This window comes from Mytilus edulis, chromosome 12 (assembly GCF_963676685.1).
Source record: "Mytilus edulis chromosome 12, xbMytEdul2.2, whole genome shotgun sequence".
Classification (NCBI taxonomy): domain Eukaryota; kingdom Metazoa; phylum Mollusca; class Bivalvia; order Mytilida; family Mytilidae; genus Mytilus; species Mytilus edulis.
Window position 1 is genome coordinate 68,382,789 of NC_092355.1, and position 16,636 is coordinate 68,399,424.

A 16,636-nucleotide genomic window follows, 5' to 3' on the forward strand; every position below is an offset into this window, starting at 1 on the left:
TAAGGTTACTTCAGTTACATGTAATTTGTCAAGTTTGTTTCTCACACATGTTAAATACTACAAGCAGTAGGAAAAGTAGGTCAATTATATATATTTGGTGTATGAAATGAGTGCGGTGAAAAAATGTCTTAATTGCAAGACTTACATCAGACTTTGACCTCAATGAAAATATCATGGTTCATTGAACAATGCTTAGTTTTTGTTGTTTGATCTATTTCCAAATGTTTCTCAGATGCTACAGTATAAACTACATGTACATGCATGACATGTATAGGATCACTATTTTTGGCATATTATTGGATATATATTCATAAGGTGTACAAGTTTGATTGGCAGGCTTTACATCTGACCATGACCTCATTTCATGTTTCATTGGGCAATGTTTAATTTTCATGGTTTGGATGTTAAGAATGTTAAGTCTATTCCACAGACAGTATAAATCACTAAATTTTGTGTATGGAATGTCAGTTTGTAGGGTGTACATCATCTGTCTGGCATGGTTAATTTTACTGTGACTTAAATTCTTTTTCAAAGGTTATTTATAATGGAAAGTTTGTGTGATACCTGTACATGTACAATGTACTAAAACCTTCATACATGTAGGAAAAGCAAGATTATACACATGTAGCTGCTTTTTGATAACAAAAGTCTGACAACTACATTATTAACAATTGTTATAATTCATTTGATAATACTAGGTATTGTATAACATGAATACTGTATGATAACCAGAATAAGGAGATGTGGTATGAATTTCAATAAGACGACCATCAATCGTAAGCCAAGTGATGTAATTGTTAGTAACTGTACATCCTTCAACAATGAGCAAAATCAGTTCCGCATAAGTGTGATAATGAAAAACCTATAACAGGCCTAGCCATATTGGATGATGTAACACAATGTAAACAAGTTTAGATGAGAAACCCAAGTTTGATTTTTATACCATGTACACAAAAGCAACATTGATACACCAATGATGACAAATATATTGTGTTTAACCAAAGACTTGTACTTTAAATAGGTGCCCTTATTCATGTTTTTTTCTACAAATCCATTCTATCTGCTTTTGAATAAATGCCTTCTAAATATATGACCCAAGATATTAAGCAACATTTTCCCATTGTTTTCCATAAACACAATAAGCATTACAAAGTCATACATGTATAATGCACTAATAGTGAGCTGTTTGTTGTAATTTAATTATAATATTTATGTTTGGAAGCATATTTTTGGGGTTTTAATTTGCTATTGTCCAGTAGCAAATATTACATGCATGTTCAGGACAAAAACAATTTACAATGAATACACTTGGTAGGTTCTTTAATAGTTGCCATCCGGGATGAAACGAGTCACAAGTCACTGAATCTGTGTATTTGTATACCCCCAGTTTAAAAAAAAGGGGGTATACTGTTTTACCTCTGTCTGTCTGTCCGTCAGTCTGTCCGTCAGTCAGTCCCTCCCATGAATATTTTTCGTCGCATTTTTCTCAGGAACTACAATACAAGGATTTCTGAAGTTTGGTTTCAGGGTTTATCTAAGTCAGCTATATCGTGTGATGCGTTTTCAGATTGATCACTTGACATCTTTCTGTTTACCGAACATTTGTATGATTTTACACATGATAGCCAAGTTGAAAATTTTCGTCACATTTTTCTCAGGAACTACAATACAAGGATTTCTGAAATTTGGTTTCAGGGTTTAACGAAGTCAGCTATACCGTGTGATGCATTTTCAGATTCATCACTCGACAACTTCCTGTTTACCGAACACTTGCATAATTTTACACTATTTATTTTTTCGTTGCAATTTTCTCAGGAACTACAATACAAGGATTTCTGAAATTTGGTTTCAGGGTTTATCTAAGTCACCTATACAGTGTGATGCGTTTTCAGATTCATCACTTGATAACTTCCTGTTAACTGAACACTTGTATGATTTTACACATGAAAGCCAAGTTGAAAATTTTCGTCACACTTTTCTCAGGAACTACAATATAAGGATTTCTGAAATTTGGTTTCAGGATTTATATAAGTCAGCTATACCGTGCGATGCGTTTTCAGATTCATCACTCGACAATTTCCTGTTTACCGAACACTTGCATATTTTTACACTATTTATATTATCCACTTGCGGCGGGGTATCATCAGTGAGCAGTAGCTCGCAGTTTCACTTGTTTTTTCTAAGGTGTATATATGAATTCAGAATATGGGACCCATTTTCGTAATTTATAAATGTGACCATTTTTAAAATTTCCATTACTGTACTGTCATAGATAAAGGAAGATTGGGTGTGTGTGCCAATGAGACAACTCTCCATTCAAATAACAATTTATAATAGTAAACCATTATAGGTCAATGTAAGGCCTTCAACACGGAGCCTCGGCTCACACCGAACCAAAAAAATATTAAGGGACCCAGAATATTGTCTACATCTAGTAACTTTGTTAGTTTTCTTTACTAATTAAATAGTATGTCATTATTGTACAAGCATTTACAAGATTAAATAATTTGAATTTGAACAATTGAAATGGGAAAATATTTTGAATAAACGTAATTAGTACGACATCTGATCAACTGCAACCACGTAAGAGAATCCGATGTCAGTCTTTAGAATTGACCAAATACATCAAGTTCTAAACCATGATGTGAAAAAACATAAAAGAAGATTTGATTTTCCTGTCTGAAACAATGCGAGTTTTCTTGTTTTGAACATTTGAACTTTCACTTGCGCTAGTTATTTTGTCGGGTCTTGTATGTACAGTACGTCCATCTACTAGTATTTACAAATGTACAAAATATGTATGGTAAATTGTTTGCGAAAAATCCGGTGAAAATATGATTTTTTCTCGCGAGTGATTAAAATAAATTTAGATAGATTTAAAATTTGTTTTCCATAGCCGCTAAAGATGTGTTAAATGGCCGTAATAGCTTTGATTATATGTTTTACATGTATAGAAATCAATATGGTTAATACGGCAATATTTATAATTTTAAAAGAAAAAAATGTAGCCCCGAATAAAAGCTCAGAATAAGTGTCTGAAATAAGCCCTAAAAAAAATATAAAGCAGTTTTATATGGGGATAAGTTTGACAAGTGTGTGTATAAGGAGTTCCCGGCTAGGTTTAGAGTATATCATGTATATTAGCGTTATTATGAAGTAATGTGATTCGTAAAACTACGGGTATTGAAAACAATTGTGTATGCATGAATGATTTCACACCCAACTAATTTAATAATAAAAAAATTGTCAACTGTTAATTCAGTTATAAAGATACGTTTGGTTTACAAATACATTGGGTAACGTTTTTCGCCTTTTCTGTTAGCAGTTATATTTTATCTAGTGAAATTGCAGGTATCTATGGCTGGTTCCGATTTTATTTGTTCGAAGAGATAATGACGAGGAAGTGTTAAAAAAATATATAAATTCAGCACATTCACTAAATAACCGAGGAATACAAAAATGTGCTCAGCGGCAAATATTTCAAAAAAACTATTTTTTTAAAACAATATACATCTAACATTAATGTATTAAATGGGAATGAAAGTTGTTTCTCTTTGTCACAACCTTATATTTCACACGGTAAAATTGTTTTACAAATAATTTAACCTTTATCCCGGGCCTGACTGTCAGACAATTTGTATCCGTGACTTTTAAGTGTACACGAATATCAATGTTTGGAAGTTGCTACGCTTATAAATTAGCTAGGCCTATACAATGGTTGAAGCTATTATATTTTAACTGTTGCAACTTTTTCTGCGTTTAAACAGTTTATTTATGACTGTTTCAACGTTTTCCGTGTTGGGACAGTAATAAAATAACTGTTACAACTTTCAAATAGTTGCATCAGTTTTATTACGACTGTGACAACTCTTTAGGCGTTTAATCAGTTTATTTATGACTGTTGCAACGTTTTTCGAGTTGGGACAGTTGTAAATCAACTGTTACAACTTTGAAATAGTTGTATCAGTCCTTTAATGTCTGTGGCAGTTATTTCTTGCGTTGTTGCAGTCGATTTATGTTGTAGACAAACACTTTTAAAGTTGGGACAGTTACAAAATAACTGAAGCAGTGAAATTTAATAACTGTTACAACTTTAACAGGCCTTATCAGTCTTAGAACGACTGTTACTGGTATGGACAGACGTTTTTTCGTCCAGTAGTGCCTGGTGTAATAATTTTTCAGTAATACATAAATTTCTCTCGTTAAAATCTAAAACATTGTTACATACACGAGCAAATCGTACAAGTTGAGATATATAAACACCGTAAGATGGTGACAAGGGAACGTCACCATCTAAAAATGGATAATTAACGATGGGAAATGAAAAATCATCCCTTTTATCATTAATTTTAGTATTCAGCTTTCCGTTAGTGATAAAGATATCAAGATCGAGGAAAGGGCAGTGGTCATTGTCAGTATTAGCTTTATTTAAAGTAAGTTCAACAGGATAAATTTCATTTATAAACATACTGAAGTCGTCATTATTGAGAGCCAACATATCATCCAAATATCTTAAAATATTATTAAATTTGTTTATCAGATGTTGTTTCGATGGGTTTTTGCTTATTTTTGTCATAAATTGTAACTCATAACAATACAAAAACAGGTCTGCAATAAGTGGTGCACAGTTAGTCCCCATTGGAATTCCGATAATCTGACGAGATACGGAATCCCCAAAGCGAACAAAAATGTTATCTAGAAAATATTCAAGGGCATATATAGTATCAAAGCATGTCCAATTAACATAGGTTTTTTTGTTTATTGCTACTAAAAAATTACCTAAAAGAGTTTGAACATATATATTCACATTCTGATATTGTAAATGGCCATTTAATTAGGTGTGTGAATTTTTTCTTGATGAGAATGTGAGGCAATGTGGTATACAGGGAAGAAAAATCAAAACTTTGAACAGATTCAAAATCACCTATATAAACATGCAATTTATCAAGTACTTCCAACTAGTTCTTGACACTCCAAAAGTAATTTATTCCACTATTTTCGAAGGCCTTATTTGAACAATTTATTATCAGGTTTTTAATTGTACCAATTGTGCTGGTAAGTAGAATAGACATTTTAGTAGTTGAACAATGGCTTGGAGACGAAATAAATCTATTTTTGTAATGAGTTATGTGTAGCTTCGGAAGCCAATACATAGTTGGGACTTTCACTGCATTTGGCTCTGCTTGTAAAGCGGTAGCTAAAAGTTTATGTTTGTTACAAATTTCGGTTTCTGAAAATGGAGTCAGTTGGAATGTAGATGAATTGATGATTTCCTTTTTCAGAACCTCAATGTAAAATTTACGTCAAACAATAATAATATTATTAGCAGATTTATCGGCCGGGACAAAAACAAATTCCATGGCTAGTACTTTTAGTTTATGTTTGATACGAGAAATAGGTTTATTGTGTTTATTGTTAATAGTCAAATGTTCTTTAAAATGTTAAATACGTATATCAACTATCTGCATTACTGAATTAAGAAAAGAGTCCAAAGATTTTTTGTCAGCTTTTTCCCGTTTTATCCATTTCATACAGTAAGTATGGAGTGAGTCGTGGATGATATTACGACACTCATTCCAATTAATAATTGACGGGGGACGATATTTAGGTCCTTTACTGAGGAATGATTTTAACTATCGATCTTGAACGATGTTAAGATCTCCTGTTATAACATGGGAAATGGGTCCATAAATATATTCGGAATTACTGCAATTACATGAAGTAGGTGTATTATTACTGATATCAACATCTTTACACAATTGACTATAATTAAACACAAATTTCCAGGTAGATTTCTTGTAAATATAACAAATAAGAGGTAGCTCAGTATTGTCAAAATATCCAGGAATTAGTTTTTAACAGAATGGTCGTTAAATATACCGGCAATATTACATACTTATGAACAATTCAGATAAAATAAAATATTTGAATAGAGCAGTAGAGAATGATTGCCAGAACATACTACAGAATCGAAATAACGAGTATTTTGTCACTGTATGGCCTTCAAAAATGACAAAAATACATGTTACATATCCAGTTATAAAGGCCCTACTATCATACAATTTGAAACAATCCAACACACAAAAAAAATATCATGATTAATGATAAAATTTTATTTGAAAAACAAGAAAATCACACATCAACCAACGCACAACCTTGGATTACAGACTTCTGAATATGAAAAGACAAACTATCAAGTAAATGTCAGTATACAGTACAACGTCACGATGTAATTAATTGTTCTTGTTCACACGAATTGAATGTCTGCATCGAATGACTTCAACTGCAGAGTGTTAATGCAACTTATTTAGATTTAGATTTTTGTAATTCTAAAAGCATTTATCTTAAATTATCAAGTCTTATGCATAGTTATATGTTGAGTAAGAATAGTCAAAACAATCGACAGTCTTATGTAGACGAAACGCGCGTCTTGCGTATAAAATTATAATCCTGATACCTTTGATAACTTTTTTCAACAATGAAAAAAAATTTAACCGTAAAGTCAGCTGTAAAAAGCCATGACATGACATTATTATCGAGGTAAATTCGTTGACAGTTAAGATTTTTCTGGTCGTATAACTGAACTATTAATGCAAAAGTAAATATCAGTTTATAGAATCCATGTCAAAAATACTAGTTACGACATCTTTATGTCATTCATAACACTCAATTGCACAATTATATCCTTATAAATATTGACTTCAGTTGCAAAATGTAAATACAAGTTATTGAACTTTGAGTCTATTGAACATTATTTGGAATTCTACTTGTTTTAATACAAAATATCAAGTTTATGAAATAGTTTGATTTTCTTTAAGAAAAACCAAGAACAAAAACTCAAAAGAAAACTGTACTTAAGATAAGACTCAATCTTACCATAAGCAAACGAACATATTCCTCGTCGTTCTACAAATATAAAAAAAAGCATTATATTAACTGTATTTATCATTATAATTACTGTCAACTGAAAATACATCTTCTTTAATGAACTTATAAAATGCCTAGATATGACTTATACAGATTTTAAACACAATTGAAATCAGGGGCTGTGGTATGATTACCATTCATATAACTGTTTTGAAACAATCCAACACAAAAAAAATTATCATGATTAATGATAAAATTTTATTTGAAAAACAAGAAAATCACACATCAACCAACGCACAACCTTGGATTACAGACTTCTGACTATGAAAAGACAAACTATCAAGTAAATGTCAGTATACAGTACAACGTCACGATGTAATTAATTGTTCTTGTTCACACGAATTGAATGACTGCATCGAATGACTTCAACTGAAGAGTGTTAATGCAACTTATTTAGATTTAGATTTTTGTAATTCTAAAAGCATTTATCTTAAATTATCAAGTCTTATGCATAGTTATATGTTGATAAATAAAGGCAACAGTAGTATACCGCTGTTCAAAACTCATAAATCCATGGACAAAAAACAAAATCGGGATAACAAACTAAAACCGAGGGAAACGCATTAAATATAAGAGGAGAACAACGACATAACACTAAAATGTAACACATATAGACAAAATCCCAGGAGAATAACAAATATAACATATATATATAACATCAAAACCAAATACATGAATTTGGGATAGACAAGTACCGTGACACGTCTTATCGCAATGTGAATTTACACTCAAAAATAAGAGAAAACAAACGACACAACGTTATAATGTAATACACACAGAAACGAACTATAATATAACAATGACCATATTCCTGACTTGGTACAGGGCATTTTTAAAGGAAAAAATGGTGGGTTGAACCTGGTTTTGTGGCATGCCAAACCTCGCACTTTTATGGCCATATGAAATATAACATCAAAATGACAACACAGGACTACAATATAAATAAATTGGAGAACACAATTGACAAAGAATCACACGAACAACAGCCAACAAAAGGCAACAAGTTCAAAATTTTTATACGCCAGAAGTGTATTTTGTCCACACAAGACCTATGTGTGACGCACAGATACAAAAGTTTGAAAGCCGAAACGAGTACAAAGTTGAACAGCATCGAGGACCAAAAGATCAAAAAGGTTGTGCCAAAAACGGCAAGGGTTTTCTGTTAAGTTACCAGAAAATCCCTATAATTTAGAGTAATTTATACTTTTGCAAACAGTAAATTTAATAAAATGAATATACAAAAGATGTACATGATAAAGCTGAAGTATTAACTAATTACAGGAAACAACTGAAATACATTTACATAACCAGACATTTGAAACACAAAAGTAGACACATCCGAATACGCATAGTTATATGTTGAGTAAGAATAGTCAAAGAGAACAAAAGTCATAGGCAAACAGCACTTCTAAAGAGATTAAACCTTACCATAACTTGTTTTTCGTTCTCCTACAAATAAAAAAAACATGATATAAACTCTTCAGTTATAATTTTTACTGCCACCTGAAAAACATCATCCTTCAGGAACTGGTAAAATTCTTACATATGATTTATTCAGATTTAGAAATGTGATGTTTAAATATAGACATGTGGTATGATAACCAACATTACAAACTGTCCAAATCATTGGGATCGAAATCGATAAAAGTTAATGTACGGCTTTCATGGGTAAATGCCACTGCTGGTAGACGTTTCGTCCCCGAGGGTATAAACAGACCAGTAGTCAGCACTTCGGTGTTGGCAAGAATATCAATTATATGGTCATTTTCATAAATTTCCTGTTTACAAAACTTTACATTTTTCGATAAACTGACAATTTTCTTATCCGCGGAATAGATTACCTTAGCTGTATTTAGCACAACTTTTTGCAATTTTGGGTCCTCAATGCTTGTTTGTACTTGTTTGGCTTTATAACTATTTTGATTTGAGCGTCACTGATGAGTGTTATGTAGACGAAACGCGCGTCTTGCGTATAAAATTATAATCCTGATACCTTTGATAACTTTTTTCAACAATGAAAAAAAATTTAACCGTAAAGTCAGCTGTAAAAAGCCATGACATGACATTATTATCGAGGTAAATTCGTTGACAGTTAAGATTTTTCTGGTCGTATAACTGAACTATTAATGCAAAAGTAAATATCAGTTTATAGAATTCATGTCAAAAATACTAGTTACGACATCTTTATGTCATTCATAACACTCAATTGCACAATTATAACCTTATAAATATTGACTTAAGTTGCAAAATGTAGATACAAGTTATTGAACTTTGAGTCTATTGAACATTATTTGGAATTCTACTTGTTTTAATACAAAATATCAAGTTTATGAAATAGTTTGATTTTCTTTAAGAAAAACCAAGAACAAAAACTCAAAAGAAAACTGTACTTAAGATAAGACACAATCTTACCATAAGCAAACGAACATATTCCTCGTCGTTCTACAAATATAAAAAAAGCATTATATTTACTGTATTTATCATTATAATTACTGTCAACTGAAAATACATCTTCTTTAATGAACTTATAAAATGCCTGGATATGACTTATACAGATTTTAAACACAATTGAAATCAGGAGATGTGGTATGATTACCATTCATATAACTGTTTAACACAGTCTTAATCATAGGTTTGTAAACTATAAGAGTTAAGTGTACGGCTTTCAACAATAAAAAACGTACCGTAAAGTCAGCTGTTAAAGGTTAAGACATGGCAAAATGGGAAACATTAATCGGAACGTCAAAAGCGAACTGCCTGATTTTTGACAAATACAAAATGCTAATGGTTATGTATATGCTGCTGGAATAAAAGTAAAATAACAAAAATATCATACTCCGCAGAAAAGTCAAAACGGAAAGTCCCTAATAAAATGGCAAAATCAAAAACTTAAACACACCAAATGAATGGATAACAACAGTAATACACTTTCTGAATGTTCTCTTCTGTTGTAGTTCAATCAATGCCTCCTAACCTGAACAAATTTATTTGTTGGTTAATTGATGAAAAATCTTTTCTGACCGTTACAAACCAATCAAACGACCCCCCCCCCCCCCCCTTCCGTTGAAAAAATGCTATTATGCATGTCGCTTACAGAAAGCATAACGTGTGAAAAAATTTATTAAAATAGCCATTGGACCTGAAATCAATGAAATTTACTTCAACCCCTCCTTAACTTGCCTTTAATAATTTGCAAAGTAACATGTCGTGTTAAAACTTCATGTTTATGATGAAAAAAAGAGTACCAAAGTACATGGCCATCCTTGTGTGGAAACAAATGAAGTCATAAATGAACAAAATGTCTTATCTTAGAAAAAACGTCAATTTCAACGTTAAAAAATAACCTTGTAAAAAATAAAAACGGTATTCCCTACAGGCTACATATATACTGAATGAAAAATTGTCCTCTGATTTCTTAATATATTTTTATTTCTGAATTTAACCTAAAAATACCAGTCAGGACAATATTTGGAAATATAAAATTGTTGACCTTTGACCTCAATTATGCAAAACTCAGACCACTTCTCATGGTTACGGCATCATTAATCGGAAAGTTTACAATTTCCTCTTTTCAATGATATATAATTCAGCCGTGTGTTCGGAAGTGGCATTAGATTTTTTCTAATGGAATATATAAATAGTTTTTGGATTCAACATGGTTTTTTTCAATTGTTCTTGTTTTTTACTAATTTGTATTAAAGTAAGAAACGAGAGAACAAAAAGTAAAATTTAACATTAAAGAAACTCGCCTTCATAATTTGTTCCTTTTCATCCTGTTCTTTTTCTTCCTGTCCCTTTTCGTTCTGTCCCCTTTCATCCTGTTCCTTTTCATCCTGTCCCTTTTCATTCTGTCCCCTTTCATCCTGTTCCTTTTTATTCTGTCCCTTTTTATTCTGTCCCCTTTCATCCTGTTCTTTTTCATCCTGTCCCTTTTCATTCTGTCCCCTTTTATCCTGTTCCTTTTCATCCTGTTCCCTTTCAACTTGTCCCTTTTCATCATGTACCCTTTCATCATGTACCCTTTTATCCTGGCCCCTTTCATCCTGGCCCCTTTCATCCTCTTCCCATAGTTCCCTTTCATCCTACAAATATAAATTAAAGCATGTCATATCATTGTTCAATTATTTGTCTCACAGCAAACTAATAAACATATAGCATACGATATGTTTTGTTGATAGTTTACAGAAAGGTTTAACATGTTAAAAAAGGACAATCAGAATGCTGGAGTTTCTTATTGACATCATGTTTGTTGATTTCGGAGGTAGATGTTTTTCAGCATGTTGTCGGCACTCCTATTGGAATGAACGTTGTGCCCTGCTTTGCCAACCTCTTTTTACGTTCATATTAGTCTGAGTTCCTTCAGACAGTTGTAAAAAAATGAAAGCTCAAAGAATCCAGGTCAAAAATTTATATTTAAAGCATTGGATAGAAGAAAATATATTTTTTTTAAATAATGATTTAATTACCGATAAAGACGAAATTTCGCAGAAAATCTTAGATAAACTACAAAAAAGGATAGCAGATGCTAGTACTTTACGAAAAACAATACCCAAATATTGAAGAAGAAAAAGTGAAAATCATTAATAAATAGTAAAATTCATATTCAGCAAGATCGAAAAATGAAGTGCCATGGACTGTAACGCAATCGGGACAACATTGTATTCCAAGAAATATATATTATAATCAGATTTTATAAAGAGCTGGTGGTGGTGTTTTAATTCCCCGAGGGTATCCTCAGTCCAGTAGTCAAAATTTCTGACATGAATTAGCATTGATATGGCCATATTTATAAATTTGTTTATAAATATTTATATATCATAAACGAAACTGTGAGATTTATTTCAACTATAACCATTTTTCTTTGAATGAAAATGGGTAAAAACATATCGGTCAATAATTTACATTTTTTGGTAGGGTTCGTTTTGTTTAGTGTTTAGTTTTCAATATTGTGTCTCCCGTACTATTATTTGTCTGTTTGTCTATTTTTTATCGTTAATCATGGCTTTGTCATTTTATTTTCAATCTATGAGTTTGACTGTCCCTCTGGTATCTTTCGTCTCTCTTCTACAGCATATATTACACGATTTATTTCACTTGACTGGGCGATGTTTAATCAATTCTCTCATAATAAACCAGTCCATCTATAATTAAGTGTTTTAGGATAAACTCATCAATGAAGTGTCCAGTCATTGTTTTAAATTCATTTAATAATACTGATAGGTGATTAGAAATCAGTAATGATTATAACGGGAATCATCCTGATCACACACATCTTAAAATAGACTCTACTTATGCAAATTAAAACGTAAGCTCCTCCCGATCAGTTGAAATACAATTGGTAATAGATATAGGTAGATGTGGTATGAGTGCCACTGTAGACGAAACGCGCGTCTACTATCAAATAATAAGCCTGGTACTTTGAATAACTATTTAAACCACTGGGTTGATGCCATTTTTGCATTGTTTGTGAACATCCCCCAAAGGGTATCACCAGCCAAGTAATTACCACTTACTGTTTGTAAGTATAAATAATTTGAAATGCTATGGATTTTCTTATCCCAGGCATATATCACATTAGCCGTATTTCTCACTACTTTTAGGAATTTTGGGTACTCAGTGCTTTTCAACTTTGTATTTGTTTGGCTTTCTACCTCTTTTGATCTGAGCGTCACTGACGAGTCTTATGAAGACGAAATGTGCGTATGACGTATCAAATAATATGCCTGGTACCGTTGATACATATATAATGAGACAACTCTCCATCCAAGTCACTATTTATAAAAATTAACCATTATAGATCAAGGTACGATCTTTATTACGGAGTCTTGGCTCACACCGAACAGCAAACTATAAAGGGTCCCAAAAACAATACTAGTTTGAAAACATTCACACGGAAATACCAATCGTCTACTCTATATAAAGAAACAAGAAAGGAGAACCACATCAACAAACGGTAACTACGGAACATCAGATTCCTGACTTAGGATAGGTGCAAACAATTGCAACAGGATAGAACGTTTGAATTGTACCAAAACTTCTCCATTATATGAAACAATAGTGTAACATCACAACATAGAAAGACACACTATATAATATAAATTAGAATGGCCTAACTCAATCAAAAGGCCTATCAACTTTGAAAACAATTACGTCATTTGCAACATTAAAATTATACACAGGTAAATGAGAATAATGTTGTTGTAAAGTAAACTTTTTCTGTCTGCATAACCTTCCGTTCAGGAATACCAAGAAATTTATTGTATATATGTATGTACTTTTCTTATATAATTCAGAGGAAAACATCAGGATTTTAATTATATTGATCAATTAACGCTTTTTATGAAAATTCAGATAATCAATCAAGTAGGGTCAACAGTTCCTTCGTTGATTCCTTTTAAACATACAAGTGAGAGGTTTAGTGCTATAAAACGGGGTGTTATCCACCATTTTCTTCAATTGAAAATACCTGTACCAAGACAGGAATATGATAGTTGTTGTCCATTCGCTTGATGTGTTATATCATTTGATTATGCCATTTGATAAGGGACTTTCCGTTTTGATTTTTTCTTGGAGTTCAGTATTTTTGTGCTTTTACTATATAGATATAGGAAGATGTGGTGTGAGTGCCAATGAGACAACTATCCATCCAAATAACAATTTAAAAATTAAACCATTATAGGTTAAAGTACGGCCTTCAACACGGAGCCTTGGCTCACACCGAACAACAAGCTATAAAGGGCCCCAAAATTACTAGTGTAAAACCATTCAAACGGGAAAACCAACGGTCTATATACTTACCAGAAATATTCGATCATTTTTGGGTTTACAATTTACACGCGAGATAACATTGAATTGATAGCAACTGATAACACAGGGAGGAACCTTAGCGTTATTGTTTAAGCGCAAAGGGACATCAACCACCAGTGCAATAAAACATTGACGGTTGGAAAAAAAAGAACCTGGCTGTCCAAATCATTGCAAAAAAAAGAAATTCCAGTAGTTCTGATCGCAAATTGTTTTTTCGATACCTAACAAAAATCAAATAAGAACTTGAACTTAATTCAGCAAAATCTTACCTTAGGCAGATCCTCCATATTCTACAATCATAAACAAACAATTTTAAAGAAAAATAATATTTTACCAAAATAAAACAGACTTTATTCAGCAGCTTTACGTGCCAAATGAAATGGGAAGCCTTTTGTTTTCTTTATTATCACTCATATCTCAACTATGCTGTTTTTATAAGGTTGAGAAATTTCAATTCAAAGCTTTTACAATGTTTAAGTCTATAAGGTCAAATTACTCTAGTGTTGTTAACATATTTTCCATAAATATTTCTAAGGGAAAATTCAGTTTATATGTAAAAAAAAAAATAAGTATAGAAATAAAGCTGTAAAAAGACCAAAATCAAATGTTCTCTTAGAAAATCTAGAAAGGAAGATACAGCACTCTGAGTCATATCGTCAATTGAATTTTGGTCCTCAATGCTCTTCATCTTCGTACTTTATTTGACCTTTTTATCTTTTTTGGATTTGAGCGTCACTGATGAGTCTTTAGTAGACGAAACGACCGTCTGGCGTATATACAAAATTTAGTCCTGGTATCTATGATAAGTTTATTCATATCGTCAAATCGAAATGATTACCTTTAAATGCAGACCTATGAAACCTGATAAAACATATTGCTATTTACACAATTTTGTACATGAAACAAAGACTGTAAAATAAATAATATGTTTATGTATAGCATATTTTTTGTACATTAAAATTTCATTTCTATCAAAAGGATTTATCTCTCATTAATAAATGTATCCTATTATTTATGATAGCCTTTGTTTGAACAAAATCAGTTTAAAAGTGTATAAAAACACAGAATAAAATTGGGAATGGAAATGGGGAATGTGTCAAAGAGACAACATTCCGACAAAAGGGTAAAAAAACACTTTTTCAGATAGTAAAAGAAACATGGAGAGTACATAATTTTAAACCAAGTCACAATTCATACTCCACCACCATACCATTCATTATAATCAAGGTCGATAGTTAAGGTTTACCTTTGAACTTGACTTACATGTAAACTTAAAATCCAAAAGTTAATATTTGGTTATACACTGATGGTAAACGGATGGTCGTAACGACCATCCGAAAATGGGAGACAACTCTAGGGATAAGTTGTTCTTTTCCGATTTTCTTGCAGTAAAAGGTTTATTTGAGCCAAATCGATTGTCTCCTACAAACTAATCATCAGTGCGTTGATATTGATATTTGATTCATAAAAACATTCCAATTTGGTAAAATAGTCATTCAAAAATTCGAGCATGATGGTCGTTACTTAAACAACAGAATTGTTGAGGACGGTCGTAACGTACATTGTGTTGGTCGTAACTCTTTATTAAATATGACCAGATAAGAAAAGTCGAAGGTTTTAAACGTGTGTTTTATTATATCAATATCTTATATGATATGTTTTCATATTAATCAAAGGTGTACCAATATCGATGCAAGTGTGTTGTGTTTGATTGGATATATAACTAATTCATTTTGAAACAGGAAACATACCTCTGGTTATGATCATTCCTAGTTACGAATATACGAGCACGAAATGTTTCAAATCATTTTCAATTACCAAATAAATGATTTTAAGAAAAGGTAGTTTTTTTTACAAATTAGACATCACATGAAATATCCTGATTTATTTTTCTTAAAAATTCGCATTTATTGAAAAGATGAACTTTTTAAAGACTATTATGTACCTACTAGGTGGAATTAAAAAAAGTCTAAAATTTGAAATTGATACTTTCAGTCTAAAGAGCAATAGTAAGGAATCAAAATAAGTTAAAAATATTAAAAGGTTATAGAGGTCGTTATCGAGACTAGACCATACCCGCGAATTTGCAGGTACGTACCTGAACTGAAGAACATATGCCTTATTTTTTGTCTTGATTTTGAGAAGTCGTATTGTCATTTGGGAAAGTCAAGCGGATTATAAAGTGCACTGTAAAGTACAATGTTGAAGTTCAGGTATGAATGTTACCCGTGAGTATAACAAATCCTGAATATGCCTGTTGTTACCATGCCAAATTGCTTCGTTGAAATAATGCAAACATCCGATAGAGCAAATAACACGGATAATTAATAGCATAGCCGAGTTCTAAACGACACGTACATGCAGATCATAAATTATTTTTGTGAATGAAATTAAATCGGTAACTACTGATTTGATAGGAGTTTTGAGCGAGTGTTTCTTGGCACGGGTTGAAAAACTGAATAAATGGGGTTGCAATGAACCTTGTGTTAGCTTCGAACGTATGAGGTTGTTGATATCTATTTTACACTGCTATCCGCTATACACACTGAACTGAAGAATACGGAAATCAAATACATGTACGAGTAGCTTGTAGTCAGGAAAGTTTTCAAAAGGTAGAACAGCGTGCTGGTTTTTAAAAGCTGAATACATTCATACAATAAAAACATATAACATATTATCTTCAAACTGCATATGTATATGAAAGTTGCCGCAGTACATTTAATTTTACCTTGAAATATCAACCTGGCTACAAGCCTGGCTACAAACTACTAATATTCGATCTTACTCTTAAATATAGCGCGTGTAGCAGAGTAAAATATATATCAACGATATTCCTACTTTCGAAAATAACACATTGTTCGTTGCGACACCATGGATTCAGTTTTCATTCCGTACCAATACT

At 31.9% G+C, this 16,636-nt stretch overlaps 1 protein-coding gene across 1 annotated transcript; it reads right to left on the bottom strand.

The window, feature by feature from the left end:
* Positions 1 to 5,989: 5,989 nt before the first annotated feature.
* Positions 5,990 to 14,021, bottom strand: LOC139497801 (high mobility group nucleosome-binding domain-containing protein 5-like). The gene is made up of 6 exons (XM_071286035.1): positions 14,004 to 14,021; positions 10,677 to 11,009; positions 9,340 to 9,369; positions 8,356 to 8,376; positions 6,877 to 6,906; positions 5,990 to 6,001 (listed from the first exon to the last, which is right to left on the bottom strand). The coding sequence occupies exons 1-6, from the start codon at positions 14,019 to 14,021 to the stop codon at positions 5,990 to 5,992; spliced, it is 444 nt and encodes a 147-aa protein (XP_071142136.1).
* Positions 14,022 to 16,636: the final 2,615 nt, after the last annotated feature.